At 43.5% G+C, this 18,239-nt stretch overlaps 1 protein-coding gene across 1 annotated transcript in view; it reads left to right on the top strand.

Annotated features, from left to right (window-relative positions):
- The window catches only part of APAF1 (apoptotic peptidase activating factor 1), a 54,715-nt gene extending 39,168 nt beyond the window's left edge, over positions 1-15,547 (top strand). Inside the window, exons 21-28 of the mRNA XM_060247153.1 lie at positions 2,824-2,943; positions 5,500-5,625; positions 7,793-7,918; positions 8,851-8,970; positions 10,282-10,407; positions 10,598-10,723; positions 12,939-13,085; positions 15,044-15,547. Of these exons, the coding sequence (XP_060103136.1) occupies positions 2,824-2,943; positions 5,500-5,625; positions 7,793-7,918; positions 8,851-8,970; positions 10,282-10,407; positions 10,598-10,723; positions 12,939-13,085; positions 15,044-15,199 (1,047 nt within the window). The 3' untranslated portion in view covers positions 15,200-15,547. The remainder of the gene's footprint in view (positions 1-2,823; positions 2,944-5,499; positions 5,626-7,792; positions 7,919-8,850; positions 8,971-10,281; positions 10,408-10,597; positions 10,724-12,938; positions 13,086-15,043) is intronic.
- The last annotated feature ends 2,692 nt before the right edge of the window (positions 15,548-18,239 follow it).

Here is an 18,239-nt window from a genome sequence, read left to right as displayed (position 1 = left end):
TGCTGGGAATTGTTCTGCGTATCTAAAAAACAGGCGAGATTATGAGATTAATTGGTTGCCTTCTCTTGTATTTTTGTTGTACTGCAACATATGGAGCAGAGGTCCATCAGTGGCTCTTAGCCACAGCGTATTGTTGGAACTCTCTGTCTGGGGTTCTGTATTCTTGGTGCTTGGGAGGGGCAACAGTGTGAGGACTTCTAGTGTCCTGGCCTCACTGATGGACCTCCTGATGGCACCTGAGTTTTTTGGCCGCCGTGTGACACAGAGTGTTGGACTGGGTGGACCACTGGCCTGATCCAACATGGCTTCTCTTATGTTCTTAACATTCCATGATAGATATCTCTTGAGATGAGTCATATAGATCAAGATGGGTAGCCGTGTTAGTCTGTCTGTAGCAGCAAAAAAGAGCGGGAGTCCTGGAGCACCTTAAAGGCTAACAAAATTTGTGGCAGGGAGGGGTTTTCCCGAGTCACTGCTCACTTCGGGTATCTGGACAAATGAGCAGTGACTCGTGAAAGCTTATACTGTGTCACGAATTTTGTAATTCAAATAAAGAATAATGACTGTTCAGAGCATTCAATGAAACTTCATCAAATTTGGATACGTTTGCTAGTTCCTTTGTTTTTATCATTGCCTTACTGAAAAATACAGTTGCAAATTGATATATCTGTTCCTGCTCAATATGTATATTGTCTTGATTTTATCTATTATTTTGTTAACGCACTGTTTCTTAGGCTTACAAGGAATGTAATGTAATTTTACAAAGTAACTGATTTTTTTATCCGAGTAGGAAGGCCTGGTTATCAATGTAATAAATCAAAGATTTCAGGTTTTCACGGCTGGTAACATCATTAGGGTTTGTAGAATCTTTCGGGATCAAGTGCCGTGTTCTACTGGAGAAAGTTTTCCTTCCAGACATTTCGTTCTCAGCTGCGGAGAACATCCTCAGTGGCGTTGCAGCCGGAGCAGGCACTCAGACCTTCTTGGCTGCTGTGCATTGAGTGGGGCCAGGGCTGCTGGAGAGCTGCTATTTGTAGGCTGAAGGGGGTGTGATGAAAGGGCAATTGGTTTGTGGATGTGCCCATTTTAACAGAAAGGAAGAAGGCATTTTCATCCACCAATCTTGGTACCCAGCTCTGCAAGACACCCTACAGACTATAAATTGCAGAAAGTCTCAGAACAACCAGCAAATTCCACAGAACAATCAGCACAGTCAACAACCATCTTCCTTATCTTCAAACCCCTTCCAACCTTCTCAGCAATTAACACAGAACAATGGTCACATTCAACAGCCAGTTTCCTTATCTACCCTTCCAGGAAGCCCCACCAAACAATGGGCACATCCACAAACCAATTGCCCTTTCATCACACCCCCTCCAGCCTACAAATAGCAGCTCTCCAGCAGCCCTGGCCCCACTCAATGCACAGCAGCCAAGAAGGTCAGAGCGCCTGCTCCGGCTGCAACGCCACTGAGGATGTTCTCCGCAGCTGAGAACGAAATGTCTGGAAGGAAAACTTTCTCCAGTAGAACACGGCACTTGATCCCAAAAGATTCTACAAACCCTAATGTAATAAATATAATTAATGATGTTTTTATTATCAGAGGTTTGTCTGGCCAGAGGCATTGCTGCTGTGTACCGTATTAAAATTCTGCAAAATAGTACAATGAAGTAGAGTAAACATATTAAATCAGCACTCAGACAGCACTGTCATTGTTGATAATACACTCAGACATTAAAATCAATCAGCCCTAGCAGTTGCATAGCCAGAAAACAGTACAGCAAAAAACCCCAAAAAAAAATTGGTAGTAAAAACATTAAAAAGCATAAAATGAGGAATGGTTGTCCACCAGTTAGGAGCCCCATGGCACAGAGTGGTAAAGCTGCAGTACTGCAGTCCGAGCTCTCTGCTCACGACCTGAGTTCGATCCTGGCGGAAGCTGGGTTCAGGTAGCCGGCTCAAGGTTGACTCCGCCTTCCATCCTTCTGAGGTCGGTGAAATGAGTACCCAGCTTGCTAGGGGGGAAGTGTAGATGACTGGGGAAGGCAATGGCAAATCACCCTGTAAAAAGTCTGCTGTGAAAATGTCGTGATGCGACGTCTCCCCAGAGTCAGAAATAACTGGTGCTTGCAGAGGGGACTACCTTTTCTTCCCTCCACCAGTAGAGGCCTTTAAAAAAAAAAAGAACTTCTTCACTTGCTGATAGAACATTGCTGGGGGGGAGGGCTGTGTAGGTTTCCTCTGCCCAATGTAGGTGCCACCAAGAAAAATACCATGTTCCTAGTCCTTGCTAACTTCATGTGGACAAATTACGGGACTTGCAAACTGAAACCCTCCTCCTTCTCTGAGATCAGAAGAAACCTTTGGGAAAAATACATCCATGAACAGCAGCTAATTTTAGGAAGAAGAAGAAGATATTGGATTTATATCCCGCCCTCCACTCCGAAGAGTCTCAGAGCGGCTCACAATCTCCTTTACCTTCCTCCCCCACAACAGACACCCTGTGAGGTGAGTGGGGCTGGAGAGGGCTCTCACAGCTGCCCTTTCAAGGACAACCTCTGCCAGAGCTATGGCTGACCCAAGGCCATTCCAGCAGGTGCAAGTAGAGGAGTGGCGAATCAAACCCGGTTCTCCCAGATAAGAGTCCGCACACTTAACCACTACACCAAACTGGCTCTCTAATTTTAGCATTAAGTAGCTTAATATGTGAAAGTTAAGGAAGTCATTTTAAGAATGCTTGCAAGTCCTAAATTTAAACTTCTGAACTGTGCATGTGATTAAAAGTTTGGCTTTGCAAAACTTGTGCCTCATGTCTTTTAACAGATTTGGGAGACGAATAAAGTCTGCAAATCCTCTGCCGTTGTATTAAAACGTGAAATAGATGTTTCGTTTCGGGGTAATGAAGTGATCGTTTTAGCCATTGACAGTCTGAAGCGGCTGCAGGTAATTTCACTTCCATTGAAGAATGTTACGGATTTGGCCTGACTTTGGGTATCATTTCAGTTGTGTGTTTGGTGGATACTGATGTATAAATTATATTTATGCATATATAAACTGCACGGAGAGAATGGTCTTTTGCAGGATTGTTCCTGGTACAAACGCACATGTTGTTCATAGTGGCAGTTTTATATATAGTTCATGTTTGCAAAACTGCACCTTAAAGATATCAGCCTAGACCAGGGGCATCAAACGCGGCCCAGGGGCCAAATCAGGCCCCCGGAGGGCTCTTATCAGGCCCCCGAGTAACTGGCTGTCATCTGCTGCCTTCTCCCTATCTCTTGCTTCCTTCTGCGTAATAGCTTGCTTTGCAAGGCTTGCTCAATTGCACCGCAGAGCCACTGAGCCAAGCCTTTCTTCCTTTTCTTGGCTGAGGCTCCTCCCTTGCTTGGTCCCCAGGGGAAGGAAGGACAGAGCCAGAACTTCCTTTGCCCAGTTCCCTGGATCCCATGGGAGAAATACAAAGAAAGCACCTTTAAGACCGAGTGCAATCGTTTTAAACATGTTTTAAGTTTTTAAGAAATACATATTTAATTTGATTGTGTCCTTTATAAAGTTTGTATCTGTCCTAATCTTAAATAGGTACACTCATGGCCCAGCCCAACATGGCTCAACCCAACTCAGCGTGGCCTGGCCCAACAAGGTCTCCTTTGTGTCAGATCCGGCCCTCATAACAAATGAGTTCGACACCCCTGGCCCAGACAGTGTTTTGCCATTTATTGGCGTTCTACATAATACCATCCCTGAGAGCTTGTTCACCTGAAAAGATCCAAACATTAAATTTTCAAGATTTGTACTTTCAACAAGCTAGTATTTTGAAACCTGTTAGGAGTGTAAGCTAACTTTCGAGTTCTATACAAGGTATCTTTGATAAGGATAACTAATCTCAAATTTCCCCACTCTTCTTGAATGACAAGCAATAGACTTACATGCGCTGGGAGTAATTTGGAGAGGGCATTAACATTTGGATAGCTTGTTTTCCTTATTTTCTGGCAAGGCGTAGGGTTGCTAGCCACAGGGTGGGGACGGAATTACAGCTGCACAGATGAGTTCCCCTGGAGGAAATGGATGCTTTGGAGGGTGACTCTGGGACATCACAGGCCTGCTGAGCTCCCACTCCATACCATGCCTTTCCCACACTCCGCCCCCGAATCTCCAGGAATTTCCCATCCTTGACTTGGCAACTCTAAGCTGTGAAACAAAATTATTTTGTGGAGTATCTGCAGTGCTCTCAGCTAAGCCAGGGAATAGGTGTACACAGGGGTGGAATTCTAACACCTCCTTTGCATATTAGGCCACACCCCCATGATGTAGCCAATCCTCCAAGAGCTTACAAGGCTCTTTTTTGTAAGCTCTTGGAGGACTGGCTACATCAGGGGTGTGTGGCCTGATATGCAAAGGAGCTCCTGCTAGAATTCCACCCCTGAGTGTACAAGATATTGTTTTAAATATACTTTATGTTTTAATGCTTTTTCGTTATGTGGTTTTATACGGTTTTAATTTTTCTGTATTGTTACTTGTCTTAGGTCCTGACTTGGTCAGGAGAAAAGTGAGCTTGTAAGCATTTTAAATAAATAGTCAATTAAGCTTCAGCAAGTTAATACAGTTTACATACCAATGAGTCTTACATACATGTCCACTAAACTCAGTTATATTTGTAAAATCGATCCAGCTTCATAAACCAGAGGCTTTCCTATCTGGCCTGTTTGATAATTCGGTCAGTCGAATAACTTTATGCAAATCTTTCATCTTTTTCGTCCACTTCTAAAAGATGACCACTTTATGTAGAGCAGAGGCGGCCAAATTTGTTTAAGAAGACTCCAGATTTATACCCCTCCCTTCTCTGAATCACATACTCAGAGCAGCTTACAATCTCCTTTATCTTCTCCCCCCACAACAGACACCCTGTGAGGTGGGTGGGGCTGAGAAGGCTCTCCCAGCAGCTGCTTTTCCCAGGACAACCTCTTCCAGAGCTATGGCTGACCCAAGGCCACTCCAGCAGCTGCAAGTGGAGGAGTGGGGAATCAAACCCAGTTCTCTCAGATAAGAGTCTGCACACTTAACCGCTACACCAAACTGGCTCTCTGATTTGTTTAACATAAGAGCCACATAGAATAAACATCAGATGTTTGAGAGCCACAATACAGGAAGTAAGGGAAAATATAAAGAAAGGTGAGGAAAAAGCAAATAGATGGGGGAGGGAGGGAGGGAGAAGTGGAAAGAAAGGAGCTTTAACTTTAAATGCATTTTCCAAGCTTCCAGCTGGCTTGGTTTGGAGAAGGGATTTAAAGAGACAAATGCCTTCTCCAAGCCAGCTGATGGGGTGATGGGGACTTTGAGAGCCACACAATATGTAAGAAAGAGCCACGTGTGGCTCCCGAGCCACAGTTTGGTCGCTCCTGATGTAGAGAATAAGACGGGAGGGTTTCCATAGGCTTGCCATCTCTTGATCATTGAAGAGCATTCTGCAATAATAACATCCAGGTTTGTGTTGCGTTGTAGCTGATTAATGGATGCACAGGCCAAACTCTGTATCAGACTGACGTCCAGGAGCATTTCATTTGTTGCTGTTGCCTGAGTGAAGATCTGCAAATGGCTGGGTTTGGAGACAAGGATGGGACAGTGAAGGTAACAGTCTTGAATGAGTCGCTTGGGGGTCATGAGCTTTTCAGGCATGATACAAAAGGGCCACCATCTATATTAAAGAAGCAATAGACTGAAAAGGAAACCAGCACTTGAAAAATGAAGTCCAACAGGAATTGAATGCCCTGTTTCTCTTCCTGAATGATCTCACATTTGACATTGCATTAATTGAGGAAAGATAATTTCAGAGGGTAGCCGCGTTAGACTGCAATAGGACAGCTGGATTCTAGTCCAGCTGGATTTGTTAGCCGCCCTGAGCCTGCCTTGGCGGGGAGGGCGGGATATAAATGTGAAAAATAAATTAATTAATTAAATAGTCCAGTAGATTTAGAGACTAACAAGATTGGAGGTGGGGGGGGACAAACTTGGGGGAGTCAGAGCCCCCTTTGTCAGTTACAAAGGGAGTTTTGCCTCTTGAAAGCTGGTGTGCCTCAAAAGGTTGGTCTCTGTGGTTCTACTGGACTGAAATTTAGCCAAGAAAATAATTTCTTCCTTGATATAAGCTTACAGTCACAAAGGCCTCACTGTTTCTTTCATAAAGCTTTTTTTTTTTGCCTTGTTTAACATTTAATACTTAATTGTTATGCTGTGCTTAGTATTTTTTCAGTCTGCCTGTGTAGGCACTTTACAAATCTTTATTATCTTTATGCATGGGATGGAGAAAGTAGAGAAAGAAGTCCTTTTCTCCCTTTCTCACAATACAAGACCTTGTGGGCATTCAATGAAATTGCTGAGCAGACAGGTTAAAACGGATAAAAGGAAGTCCTTCTTCACCCAAAGGGTGATTAACATGTGGAATTCACTGCCACAGGAGGTGGCGGCAGCTACAAGCATAGCTAGCTTTAAGAGGGGATTGGATAAAAATATGGAGCAGAGATCCATCAGTGACTATTAGCCACAGTATATATATATGTGTGTGTGTGTATATGTGTGTGTGCGTGTGTGTATGTGTGTATATATATATATATATATATATATATATATATATACACACACACATATTGGCCACTGTGTGACACAGAGTGTTGGACTGGATGAGCCATTGGCCTGATCCAACATGGCTTCTCTTATGTTCTTATGTGACACAGACTGTTGGACTGGGTGGGCCATTGGCCTGATCCAACATGGCTTCTCTTATGTTCCTGTGTGACACAGAGTGTTGGACTGGAAGGGCCACTGGCCTGATCCAACATGGCTTCTCTTATGTTCTTATGTGACACAGAGTGTTGGACTGGATGGGCCATTGGCCTGATCCAACATGGATTCTCTTATGTTCTTATGTGACACAGAGTGTTGGACTGGATGAGCCATTGGCCTGATCCAACATGGATTCTCTTATGTTCTTATGTAGTATATGTAGACACTTTATAAATAAATCAATTACTGTTACAATACAATGAAATATAGGAGATAGCAGATGTGTAGTATTTTGGGTTGGCGTCAATATTTCTCTAAACAGGATGAGTTCAGCAAACCAATTTTTATGTGAACTTGCTTTGTTCACTAAAGCTTTGTGTCCAACCATAAAGATACTAATGAAGGAAAACATATAGGTCATTCACATGTAGTTTATTTTTCTATATATCCCGTGTCTGTAGATCAGGGGCCCTTGATCTTTTTCACTCAGGGGGCGCCTTTGGAATTCTGTCACAGCGTGGTGGGCGCATCCACAAAATGGCTGCCAGAAGATGCTTGCTGCAGAAGGCAGAGGACAGCCCCACATTGACTGCCACAGTTTACCTTCTGTCCTGTGGTAGAGGCTCTTGTGCTGTGGTGGCTGCTGCTGCCAAAACAACATTTTCAAAAATCTGCACAGCCAGTCAGAACCCTTGCTGGGCAAAATCCCCGTCTGGCTCCACCCTTTTTCTACAAACACTTGTTGGGCACCAGGAAAGGTGGCAGCAGGGACCATGGCACCCAAAGGCAGCATGTTGGCGCCCCCTACTGTAGATTATTCAGGAAACTTGAATTCCAGGCTGCACAATTTTCTCCTGTTCAGCTATTATGCTTTTTAATTTAGTGATGCAGAATGTGGTAAAGTAGCTTTTCCCCCAGCTATTTATTGATTTGTTTTTCAATTTTTTTCATTATCTAATGTGACTGCAAATCAGGTCTTCACAAAGCTCCATTGTCTGGTTTCTTTTTTGAAAAGGTATTGAGCCTGTCGAGTGGGAAAATTGTAAAATCCAGAACTGGACACCGGAAGGCTGTACAACATTGTCAGTTTACTTCTGATGGGCAGACCCTCCTTTCAGGCTCTGATGATGCAACAATTCAGGTGCAGAAATGTTTTTAATGGCTATTTGTTATGGTGTGATTTCCCCCAAAGAACTTGAGTGCCGTTCAGAGGCACCCGTGCTTCACTTTAAATCCCAGGAAGTCAGCCGAAGGTGGTCAAAATTACTGAGAACGATTCCAATTTTATTACCTTCAGCCAGTTCCCCCGTTCTAGAATTTGACCACCTTAGAATAAGGCACTATGAAAATTTATGTTTCTCTGACCTGAGAAGGACCCCTCACAGTGAGTATCCAAGGGTTGTTCTAATCTCTAGTAATTTTCATTAGATGATTTTGAAATGTTTAGAGGTTGTTGTTGTTTTTTTCAAAGTAGTCCATGATCTTAGAATTGGTGCTGCATGTACAGTTTCTGTCATGAATAGCAGGAGGGGGGCAGTTTTGTTGTGGAGAAGGGAAGGGAAAGGAAAGGAAATTGTAAGCCGGTCTGAGACTCCTTCGGATAGTGAAGGGTGGGGTATAAATCCAATCTCTTTTCCTCTTCTCTTCTAATAAAGGGTAGGGGAGGGGGGTAGAATTTGGTCAAATGGAGTGAGCTGGCAGGATTCAGCCTTGTGTACATCCGTCACTTGAATAAAATGCCTCAGGAGACTGGGGGGGATTTTCCTCTCTGGAAAGAAAATCTGAAAGAGACAGAGGTAAGGCAGAAATCTCCCTACTTAATTTTCCTACTTTGGAGAGGAGCTGCGGCTCGATGGGAGAACATCTACTTGGCACGTTGAAGGTCACAGGTTCATTCCCCAGCATCTCCAGTTAAAAGGACCAGGTGGTAGGTGACAGAAAAGACCTTAGACTGAGGCTCTGGAGAGCAACCTGAGTAGATAGAACTGGCCTTGATGGACTAATGTTCTTTGATTCAGTATAAAGCACCTTTGTGTTTTTCCTGTCATCCATTTTCCTGTCTTTAAAAATCAGGTATGGAACTGGCAGACAGATGAATCTGTTCTCCTGAAAGGTCATGCAGAATCCGTCAAGAATTTCAAGCTTCTGGAAAACTCCAGGCTTCTTTCGTGGTCATTCGATGGGACAGTTAAGGTAGACAAAAGTCAACAGATTGAGAGCGGAGATCATTTCTTCCTGTTTTCTATGGCTTGGTGGTTTAAGTATTGTGTTAATGACATGCAGTTTGGGAGGAAGGGAGTTGTAGATTTTAATGGTTTTTAAGATGTGCTTTTATTATGTATGTTTCTAATCCGTTAGCTGCCTCACTGGCTCTGATGAGGATAGAAAGGTGGAGTTCTGCATTTTGTGCAATTAATGTTTGTAAAGCAAAAGCAAGCCATGGGAACTCTGTATTTATTTTTTGTGTTTGTTTTTACAAACACCAAATTCTTGCAATCAGTCTCTGGCCTATATTTATTTATTTGCTACGTATACATCCTGTTTTTCTCCCGGTTTGAACCTGAGGCAGTTTAAATGGTTATCCTCACTACAGCCCCTGTGATGGAGGCTAAGCGGAGAGTTTGCAACTGGCCCAAGGTCACCCATCGAGTTTCCATGGTAGAGCAGAGATTCAAACCTGGGTCTTCCAGATCTCAGGCTAATGCACAGCCATTGTACTGTGCTATATAACATAGCTGGCATTTACCTTTTAGCTTTTTTAGGATACTTGTTTTTGCTTTTTTTGCTTGAGGGATGGTGAATGTTGAAAAGGTTTTGCTGGGTCTTGTAACCACTGTAATTGTTCTGTTTTTTTGTGTTTTGTAGCCAATCCTCCAAGAACTTAATACAGGGCCTACTGTAAGCTCTGGGAGGATTGGCTACATTTTGTGTATCTTTATCATTTTCAGTGCAATCAGCCTCAGTAGCCAGACTGGCTGAGGAGTGTGGGAAACAAACATGTAAAATGAACAAATAGCTGCACCTGAAGCCAAACCTGCAGTTGGTGTAGTGGTTAAGCGCACAGACTCTAATCTGGGAGAACCGGGTTTGATTCTCCACTCCTCTGTTGCTGTGTGACCTTGGGTCAGTCACAGTTCTCTCAGCGCTGTTCTGCTCAAGGGCAGTTCTTGGAGAGCTCTCTCAGCCCCACCTACCTCACAGGGTGTCTGTTGAGGGGAAAGGGAGGAAAGGAGATTGTAAATTGTTCTGAGACCCCTCCAAAGAGGGGTATAAATCCAATCTCTTCTCTTCTTCTCTATATAAGTGGTAAAATGGTGCAACTCAATAGCTGTTACTGTTGAAAGTTTTGTGTTTTTTTTTAAACTGTTCTAATTCTGGCTATTTAAGTTTGAAAAATAACTATCTGTGGCAGAATATTTCTGAAGCGAAGCAAAACTTCAAATGGTGTTCTTCTGGGAAGCTTTGTACAGCAACATTTTTCACTAGTACTTCTTTGTATTTCAGCTCTGGAACATAGTTACTGGAGAAATGGAAAGAGATCTTCCCTGCCACGAATATCCTATTCTTTCTTGTGCTGTTTCACACGATGCCACCAAATTTGCTACTGCCTCTGCTGACAAGATTGCCAAAGTTAGTAAAAAACCTACAGATTAACGCTAACATTTGTATGGATATAAAATCTCAGTTACAAGCCAGCCAAAGATAAACATTTTTACATCCTCTTGATTTCAGCGGGAGGGTTGGAGACTTGCCTGAGTGTGCTGAATGTTTGAATTGAGTAGTGCTGAAATTTCAATGAATTGTTATGTTTCAAATCTAGATATGGAGTTTTGAAAGTTCGTCTGTTCTTTACAAATTGAGTGGCCATGAAGGTTGTGTGAGATGCTGTGCCTTCTCCCTTGATAATGAACTGCTGGCCACAGGAGATGACAATGGAGAAATACGGGTAATTATCCTTTTGTGTTACTTTTAAAATGATTTGTTTAATCATTCAATGTAGAAATGCTATTGGCCTGTATCCAACCAACCACACGTTCTGGAAACCGAAGACGACACATTTTTTTAAGAAGAAGAAGAAGATTTTGGATTTATATCCCACCCTCCACTCCGAAGAGTCTCAGAGCGGCTCACAATATCCTTTACCTTCCTCCCCCACAACAGACACCCTGTGAGGTGGGTGGGGCTGGAGAGGGCTCTCACAGCAGCTGCCCTTTCAAGGACAGAGGCTCAGAGCTGCCTACAATCTCCTTTACCTTCCTTCCCCACAACAGACACCTTGTGAGGTGGGTGGGGCTGGAGAGGGCTCTCACAGCAGCTGCCCTTTCAAGGACAGTCTCAGAGTGGCCTACAATCTCCATTATCTTCTCCCCCCACAACAGACACCCTGTGAGGTGGGTGGGTCTGAGAGGGCTCTCACAGCAGCTGCCCTTTCAAGGACAGAGTCTCAGAGCGGCCTACAATCTCCATTATCTTCTCCCCCCACAACAGACACCCTGTGAGGTGGGTGGGGCTGTGAGGGCTCTCACAGCAGCTGCCCTTTCAAGGACAACCTCTGCCAGAGTTATGGCTGACCCAAGGCCATTCCAGCAGGTGCAAGCGGAGGAGTGGGGAATCAAACCCGGTTCTCCCAGATAAGAGTCTGCACACTTAATCACTACACCAAACTGGCTCCCTGGTCCAACATGGCTTCTCTGAGGGGGCACCGACTTCCTCTAGACTCCCACTTTGCCCATATTCTGTTTCCAGGAGTCCAGTGACTGCACCCCTAGAGCAAACTTGTGGTCTGAATTTCCAAGAAAGGCACAGATTAGAGCTGCTGGTCTATTTTGCCTTCCTTCTCCACTGTGCTGGAGCCTCTGGATGGAGACACAGAGGTGACCTGATAATGGGTTGGATCCAACCAGCTTCTTCACTCAGTATTGCCTAATTCCTTTCTTTGTCACAGCTACCATCCTAGTGGCTTTTTGTTGTACCAGTCCCATGATACTCCAGCATAGTCTTTTTGGTAGTGAAAGGGGGGGGGAACTCTTCTTTTGTCAGCAGAAATTATGATAGGGAGAGCTTCTGGAGCTCTGGCCCGACAGGCGGACTGCTTGATGGCATCTGGGTTTTGGCCACTGTGTGACACAGAGTGTTGGACTGGGTGGGCCATTGGCCTGATCTAACATGGCTTCTCTGATGTTCTTATTGGATCTAAACCCCATAGTTAGTGGGCTTGCAAGTCCACTTCAAATTATATCTTCCAGTTCTGGCTTACCAGATATGTTTATTTCCTTGCTTCGTTTCTTGTCCATCTTTCTCAAAGAGACTCAAGATGAATTACATGTGATCACAAGCAATACTCTCTCTAAGCTGTGAAGTCTTGTGAGCAAAAATTCTACTTGTGTGAGCTACTGGCATTAAAACTGTGAGCTCCTGCATAGATTAGTTTGCTCTGGGGCCGTTTTTCCTGAACTGAAAAATATGTGAGCCAGAGGCTAAAAAACTGTGAGCTAGCTCACACTAACTCAGCTTAGAGGGAACACTGATCACAAGATACTGTTCACTTCAGAGATAATGCTACAGTAAAGTTTCTTGCCTTTTCTCTTAAAGAAGGATTTTTGATCCTACGACAATTGCAATGAATAGTATGTGAATTAATGTGTTTAAATGTCAGAATGGTGCATTTAACCTGAATGTTATGATAACTTGTGGGAATCTCAAGAAAATTAAAGACAAATACACGTCTAGCTTAGAAAAAAGAGCTTTGTAAGCTCTTGGGGATTGGCTACATCAGGGATCTGTGGCCTAATATGCAAAGGAGCTCCTGCTAGAATTCCAACCCTGTCTAGATAGTATAAAAGAGCAAGAGTCCATGAGCACCTTAATGACTAACAAAATTTGTGGCAGGGTATCAGCTTTTGTGAGTCACTGAAGAAATTAAGGTGGCTTGTGAAAGTTTATACCCCGCCACGAATTTTGTTAGCCTTTGTGGTGCTCTTGCTCTTTTCTGCTGCTACAAACGGACTAACGTGGCTACCCATCTTAACTACATCTACATGTCTAGATAGTTCAGGTATAAGATCTGGTTTTATGGACCGAAGGAACCTCTAACATCAAGATTCTTTGTGAATGTTTCTGACCGCATGCTGCATGCACGTTTTGTATTCTTCATGTCTCAGATTTGGAACGTTTCAAGAGGGGAGCAGCTTCATCTCTGTTCCCGGACTTCAGTAGATGATGGAGAATCAGCACATGGAGGCTGGGTAACAGACCTTTGCTTTTCTCCAGACAGTAAGATGCTGGTTTCTTCGGGGGGATACGTTAAGGTAAGTGCACAACAAAAAAAGTATAAAAAATGCAGTGTGCTGCTTTTCCCTGCACAGAAGCATAACTTTTCTGCCCTCCCCCCACCCCACCAGCAGCCCCAAATGCTATCTAAAATACTATTCATGGGAAATGGAGAACCCACCCACCCAGGGCTTTTTTTGTAGCAAGAATTCCTTTGCATATTAGGCTACGCACCCCTGATGGAGCCAATCCTCCAAGAGCTTGCAGTAGGCCCTGTAAGGGGAGCCCTGTAAGCACTTGGAGGATTGGCTACATCAGGGGTGTGGCCTAATATGCAAAGGAGTTCCTGCTGCAAAAAAAGCCCTGCACCCACCCTCCCACTCACACACACAAGCAATGGTGGCGGGGAGTTAAAGGGCTGCCCTAGGAGAAAGAATTGTCCTCTCTCTTGCACTTGTGGGTCTTTTTGACAAAGCAGCATAGTAGTGCGGGGAAGGGATTATCTTTGTTTTTTCCTGTTTGTTTGAAAATACTGTATGTGAAACTTTAAATGGTTCATGGATCACTAGATGGGCAATGAATTGTCTGTATGTAAATTACTTTTGTAAATTACCCTAATGTCACATTATGAGACAGCAAGACTCACTGGAAGAGACAGTGACGCTATGAAAAGAGGAAGGCAGCAGCAAAAGTGGAAGACCCAACATGGAATGGACTGACTTGAATCAAGGATGCCACAGCCCTTAGTTTGCAAGGCTCATCATTAGGGTATTTTGGAAGTTGTTAATGCATGGGGTCGCTGTAAATCAGAAGCAACTTTGACAGCACACATATAGCACACATAAAAATTTCAGGTTTGTTTGTTTATTTATTTATTTATTTATTTATTACTTTAGTCTTCTATCCCGCCCTCTCCACAAGCGGACTCAGGGTGGCTGACATTCAATTCAAAAGCATTCACCATTGCAGTTTAAAATGGTAAAATAGCAATTTAAAATACATTTTTAGGTGCTGTTCAGCTTCAGTAAGGCGGGATCTTTGCACTATAAAGTGGGACTATAAATATGGACTATAAAGTGCAATCGGACAGTTATTGAAATGGCAATATTTTGAGCCAGAAGCCAAAGTTGTATCAGAAGAGTTCTGAGCTGTCCTGTTCTGAAACCCTGAAACCAGAACGTGGCAAAGGCTCACACCTGAGTTTTCATCTATTGAATTTGTAGGTTGGGGGCAGACAGGGCCGGCGCTAGACTGTCTGGCACCTTAGACAAGGCTAACTTCTGGCACACCCACCCACACTAATAACATCACCAAGTCACATGGAGGACACCCAGTTTGGGGCTCCCAGCAGGCTGGCGCCCTAGGCAATCACCTATGTCGGCTAGGGTTGCCAAGTCCAATTCAAGAAATATCTGGGGACTTTGGGGGTGGAGCCAGGAGACATTAGGGGTGGAGCCAAGATCAAGGCTGTGACAAGCATAATTGAACTCCAAACGGAGTTCTGGCCCTCACATTTAAAGGGGCAGCACACCTTTTTAATTCCTTCCTTCCATAGGAAATAATGAAGGATAGGGGCACCTTCTTTTGGGGCTCATAGAATTGGACCCCCTGGTCCAATCTTTTTGAAACTTGGGGGGTATTTTGGGGAGAGGCACTAGATGCTATACTGAAAATTTGGTGCCTCTACCCCAAAAAACAGCCCCCCCCCAGAGCCCCAGATACCTGCAGATCAATTCTCCATGATTTTCTATGGGACTAAATCTCCATAGGGAATAATAGAGTTCCCAGCAGACTTTTCCCTCCCCTCCCCCCGCTTTCTGAAGCGGGGGAAGGGTCTCCAAACCGGGGGATCCCCTTCCCTCACCTGGGGATTGGCAACCCTAATGTCGGCCCTGGGAGCAGACATAATTTTTGTAGGTGTTGCCTATAACATGCTGGTATTCAGTATTCAAATGTAAATTCTTTCTAACTTAAGTTCTTTTTCTCTTCCTTGCAGTGGTGGAGTGTGGATTCTGGTCAGCCCCTACAAACATTCTACACAAATGGCACCAATCTGAAATCCCTCCATGTGTCTCCGGATTTCAAAGTGTGTGTGACTGTTGATAACCTTGGAATTCTTTATGTGCTGCAGATTATGGAATATGGACTATAAAGCGGGATCGGACAGCTGTTGAAATGGCAATATTTTGAGCCAGAAGCCGATTCCCCATTTTTACACACTCATTCAGCTGTGAAGTGATCTCACGAGTTACGTATATGGATCTTTTTGCACGATACATTTGTGAACATTTTCAGATCAGTGTACAGTTAACTTTGGGTTTGGACTAAATGACGACGTATTTTCCACTGTTATGCTGAGAAATGTTTCTACAAGCTGTTGCACTAGTGATCGTCAAAGGCGGCTTAGTAAGTGTGCATAGCACAGACCAAAGCTTGAGTCCAGTGGCACTTTTAAGATTCATGGTATACGCTTTTGTGTGCAAGCTGTACTGGAAAAGTGTGTTTGCGCAAGCAAGCTCTTACGTAGAATTAAGCTTTGTCGATCTTAAAGGTGCCACTGGACTCAAACGCGGTTCTGTTGCTTCAGACAACATGGCTACCCGTATGCACACAGTACAATCATGGATCCAGTGGCAAATCCTTCCAAGCCATAAATATGATGCTGTAAAGTATCTTAAACTGCTCTTTCACTTTGTGCGATTTTGTCTTAAGTCACCGGGGAGGGGGGGGGGTGTTGAATCTTGTTAATGTTCTATTTTTTTAAAAAAATTATTTTGTAATTACTTTGGGTTTTGGTATACTATGTGAATAATCAAAAAGCCCAGTACCCTAGACAAATATATTACAGCAGAAGGCACCGACAGTCGGTAGTCCCTTGCCTTTCCCTGTCCCTCGAGCAATTTTCAAATCCTATAAGGCTTATTTTCTGGTGTCAAAGGGCACACGCGGACTAAAAGTCATACAGGCTGGGCAGTTGCATTGAGGAGGGGAAAGAGATTTTTGAGATCACCCTTTCTGACTTGTGCTTGAGCAGAGCTCTGCCGGTGGAAGAAGAGAAGGATTTCACACACACCCTTCCACCTGCAACCCTCCAAAACATGCAAGATCTTCAAGCTTGGTAATAAAATTACAGCAGCTTGGAAAGGGCAGGGGTGGAATTCTAGCAGGAGCTCCTTTGCATATTAGGCCACACACCCCTGATGTAGCCAATCCTCCACGAGTTTACAAGGCTCTTTTTTGTAAGCTCTTGGAGGATTGGCTACATTGGGGAATTCTACATCATATGTTAAATATGCAAAGGAGCTCCTGCTAGAATTCCACCCCTCAGAAAGGGTTTATTGGGAAGGGATGGCAGGAAGGGACAATCCCATGATCCTTGTCCCTACAGATTTCATGGTCCAACCCTACGTCTTTTCAGTGAAGATGCATGAAGCAACTGATTTTGCAAGCAAAAAAAAAAAATCTGAAATAGTTCTACACATTCAAATTTTACCATTTTGGAAAATTAAAGCTTGTACTTTTTAGCAAGGCTAACTTTAGCTCCTTTGGGGTTTTAATTGGGCTATCACTGACATCACTTCCATAAGGTTGGGGAAGTCCTCCCTTCAGACTGCTGTGTCCAAAGTGACCGTGTCTGCTGCATTTTGTAACTGCTGGCTCAGTGGGAAACCCGTTTTTTATTTTGTGCATGTTTCAGAGGGGAGGAAGGTCACAAAATTCATTCCTGCTTAATTGGCTAAAGAATACATTGCAGCTAAGTGAACTGAGAGTGTGGTACGTTCATATGTTAAATAAGTGTAAATCAGTTGCACCTGTTGGACAAAGTTATGGTCATTCCTGGGTCCCATACCAACATTATCTTTAGTGGCGTGAAGCTAAAAGAGTGTCTTTGGGGTATGTGAGTGAACACTGCATGTCAGAATTTCCCCACCGACGTTGGAGAGCTTTATAAATAAAAAAGGAAGTATTTCCAGATAACCAATGCATAAGCAAATTGTAGTAATAATAGCAGCAGTGGATTGTATTGTTTGTTTCAAAGTGTCAGCCCTCTGAAGAGCCTTTTCAGTAGCTTTTATATTACATTTCAGATTAAATTTTATGGTCTTTTTGTGTTTGCCAAACTTTACCTGCATCTAGAAAAATTCTAACTCTAGGGCAACGCTAAATACATCAAATTTATCAAATGAGACAGCATACAGGACATCCTCATCTTCTGTGGATGCTCTACACCACAGCAGGCTGCCATGTTAACTAGCTATCCTTATACTTTACCTGAGCATGACTTTATGGCACTGTCTTCACCTTCACTCAGCCAGGCAACTCTGTTCTTACCTCTGCTCTGCTCGCCAGAAAACCCCCTAGGCCCAAAAGACCCATAATATGCCTTGCAATGGATATAAAGGAAACCTACCCCTTTGCACAGCACTCTGCAGTCTGGCTGTCCAGAAACTAGTAGGATAGGAATTACTTGTGTTTTTTCGCTTGTTCATTATTAATATTTGGGAAGAATGCTTGGAGAAGCAAAAGGGCTGTTTTTTCCGTGTTTCAGAATACCTGCAACTTGTGCCAGCTCCTGGGAAATATGTCTGCCTGGGAAAAGTACTTGAAATTGTGCACTGCAACTGAAGATTCTAAGAAACTTGATGAACAACCTTCTGTTTAAATAATTACAATTGGAAGATATTGCTTCCAATTCGGTGCTACAGTAGTTAATAGTCTGTTTCAACATTTTGCTCAGCGCATCCTGACGCCTTCCTCCAATTTGAATATCACTTTCAGCAGAGGAAAAGCCACTTTACGTTGGAGGAAGTCTCCTTGGCCGGAGGAAAGTTTCAAAAGTTTCTGAGCCAGAGGGGTTGGACTGTAGGCCGCCAGAATTCCTAACAGCATCATTTTCATGCTGGGCTAAAATGCCCGGCTTTTGTACTATTTGAAGTGTGTTTTTTAAAAAAAAGAAATTGCTAAATCTGTTGAATATGCTAGGGGGTTTTTTTAGATACTAAAACTTTTGATTTAACAAAGGTACTGGGTTTTAATAAGTTTGATGGTGTACCTTGAAGCAATAAATCTTTTACATGTAATATAGTGTGTTTGTGTGTGTCTCCTCACCTGTCTTGTTCAATTAGAAGATTTGGTCTCTCCTTCATTTGGTACTCAGCCAGGTTCTTTTTTGTAAGCTCCAGGAGGATTGG

The sequence above is a fragment of the Heteronotia binoei genome, chromosome 9 (assembly GCF_032191835.1).
Source record: "Heteronotia binoei isolate CCM8104 ecotype False Entrance Well chromosome 9, APGP_CSIRO_Hbin_v1, whole genome shotgun sequence".
NCBI classification, from domain to species: Eukaryota; Metazoa; Chordata; class Lepidosauria; order Squamata; family Gekkonidae; genus Heteronotia; species Heteronotia binoei.
Note: the sequence above shows the minus strand (reverse complement) of the source record. Positions and strands in the feature narration are given on the sequence as shown.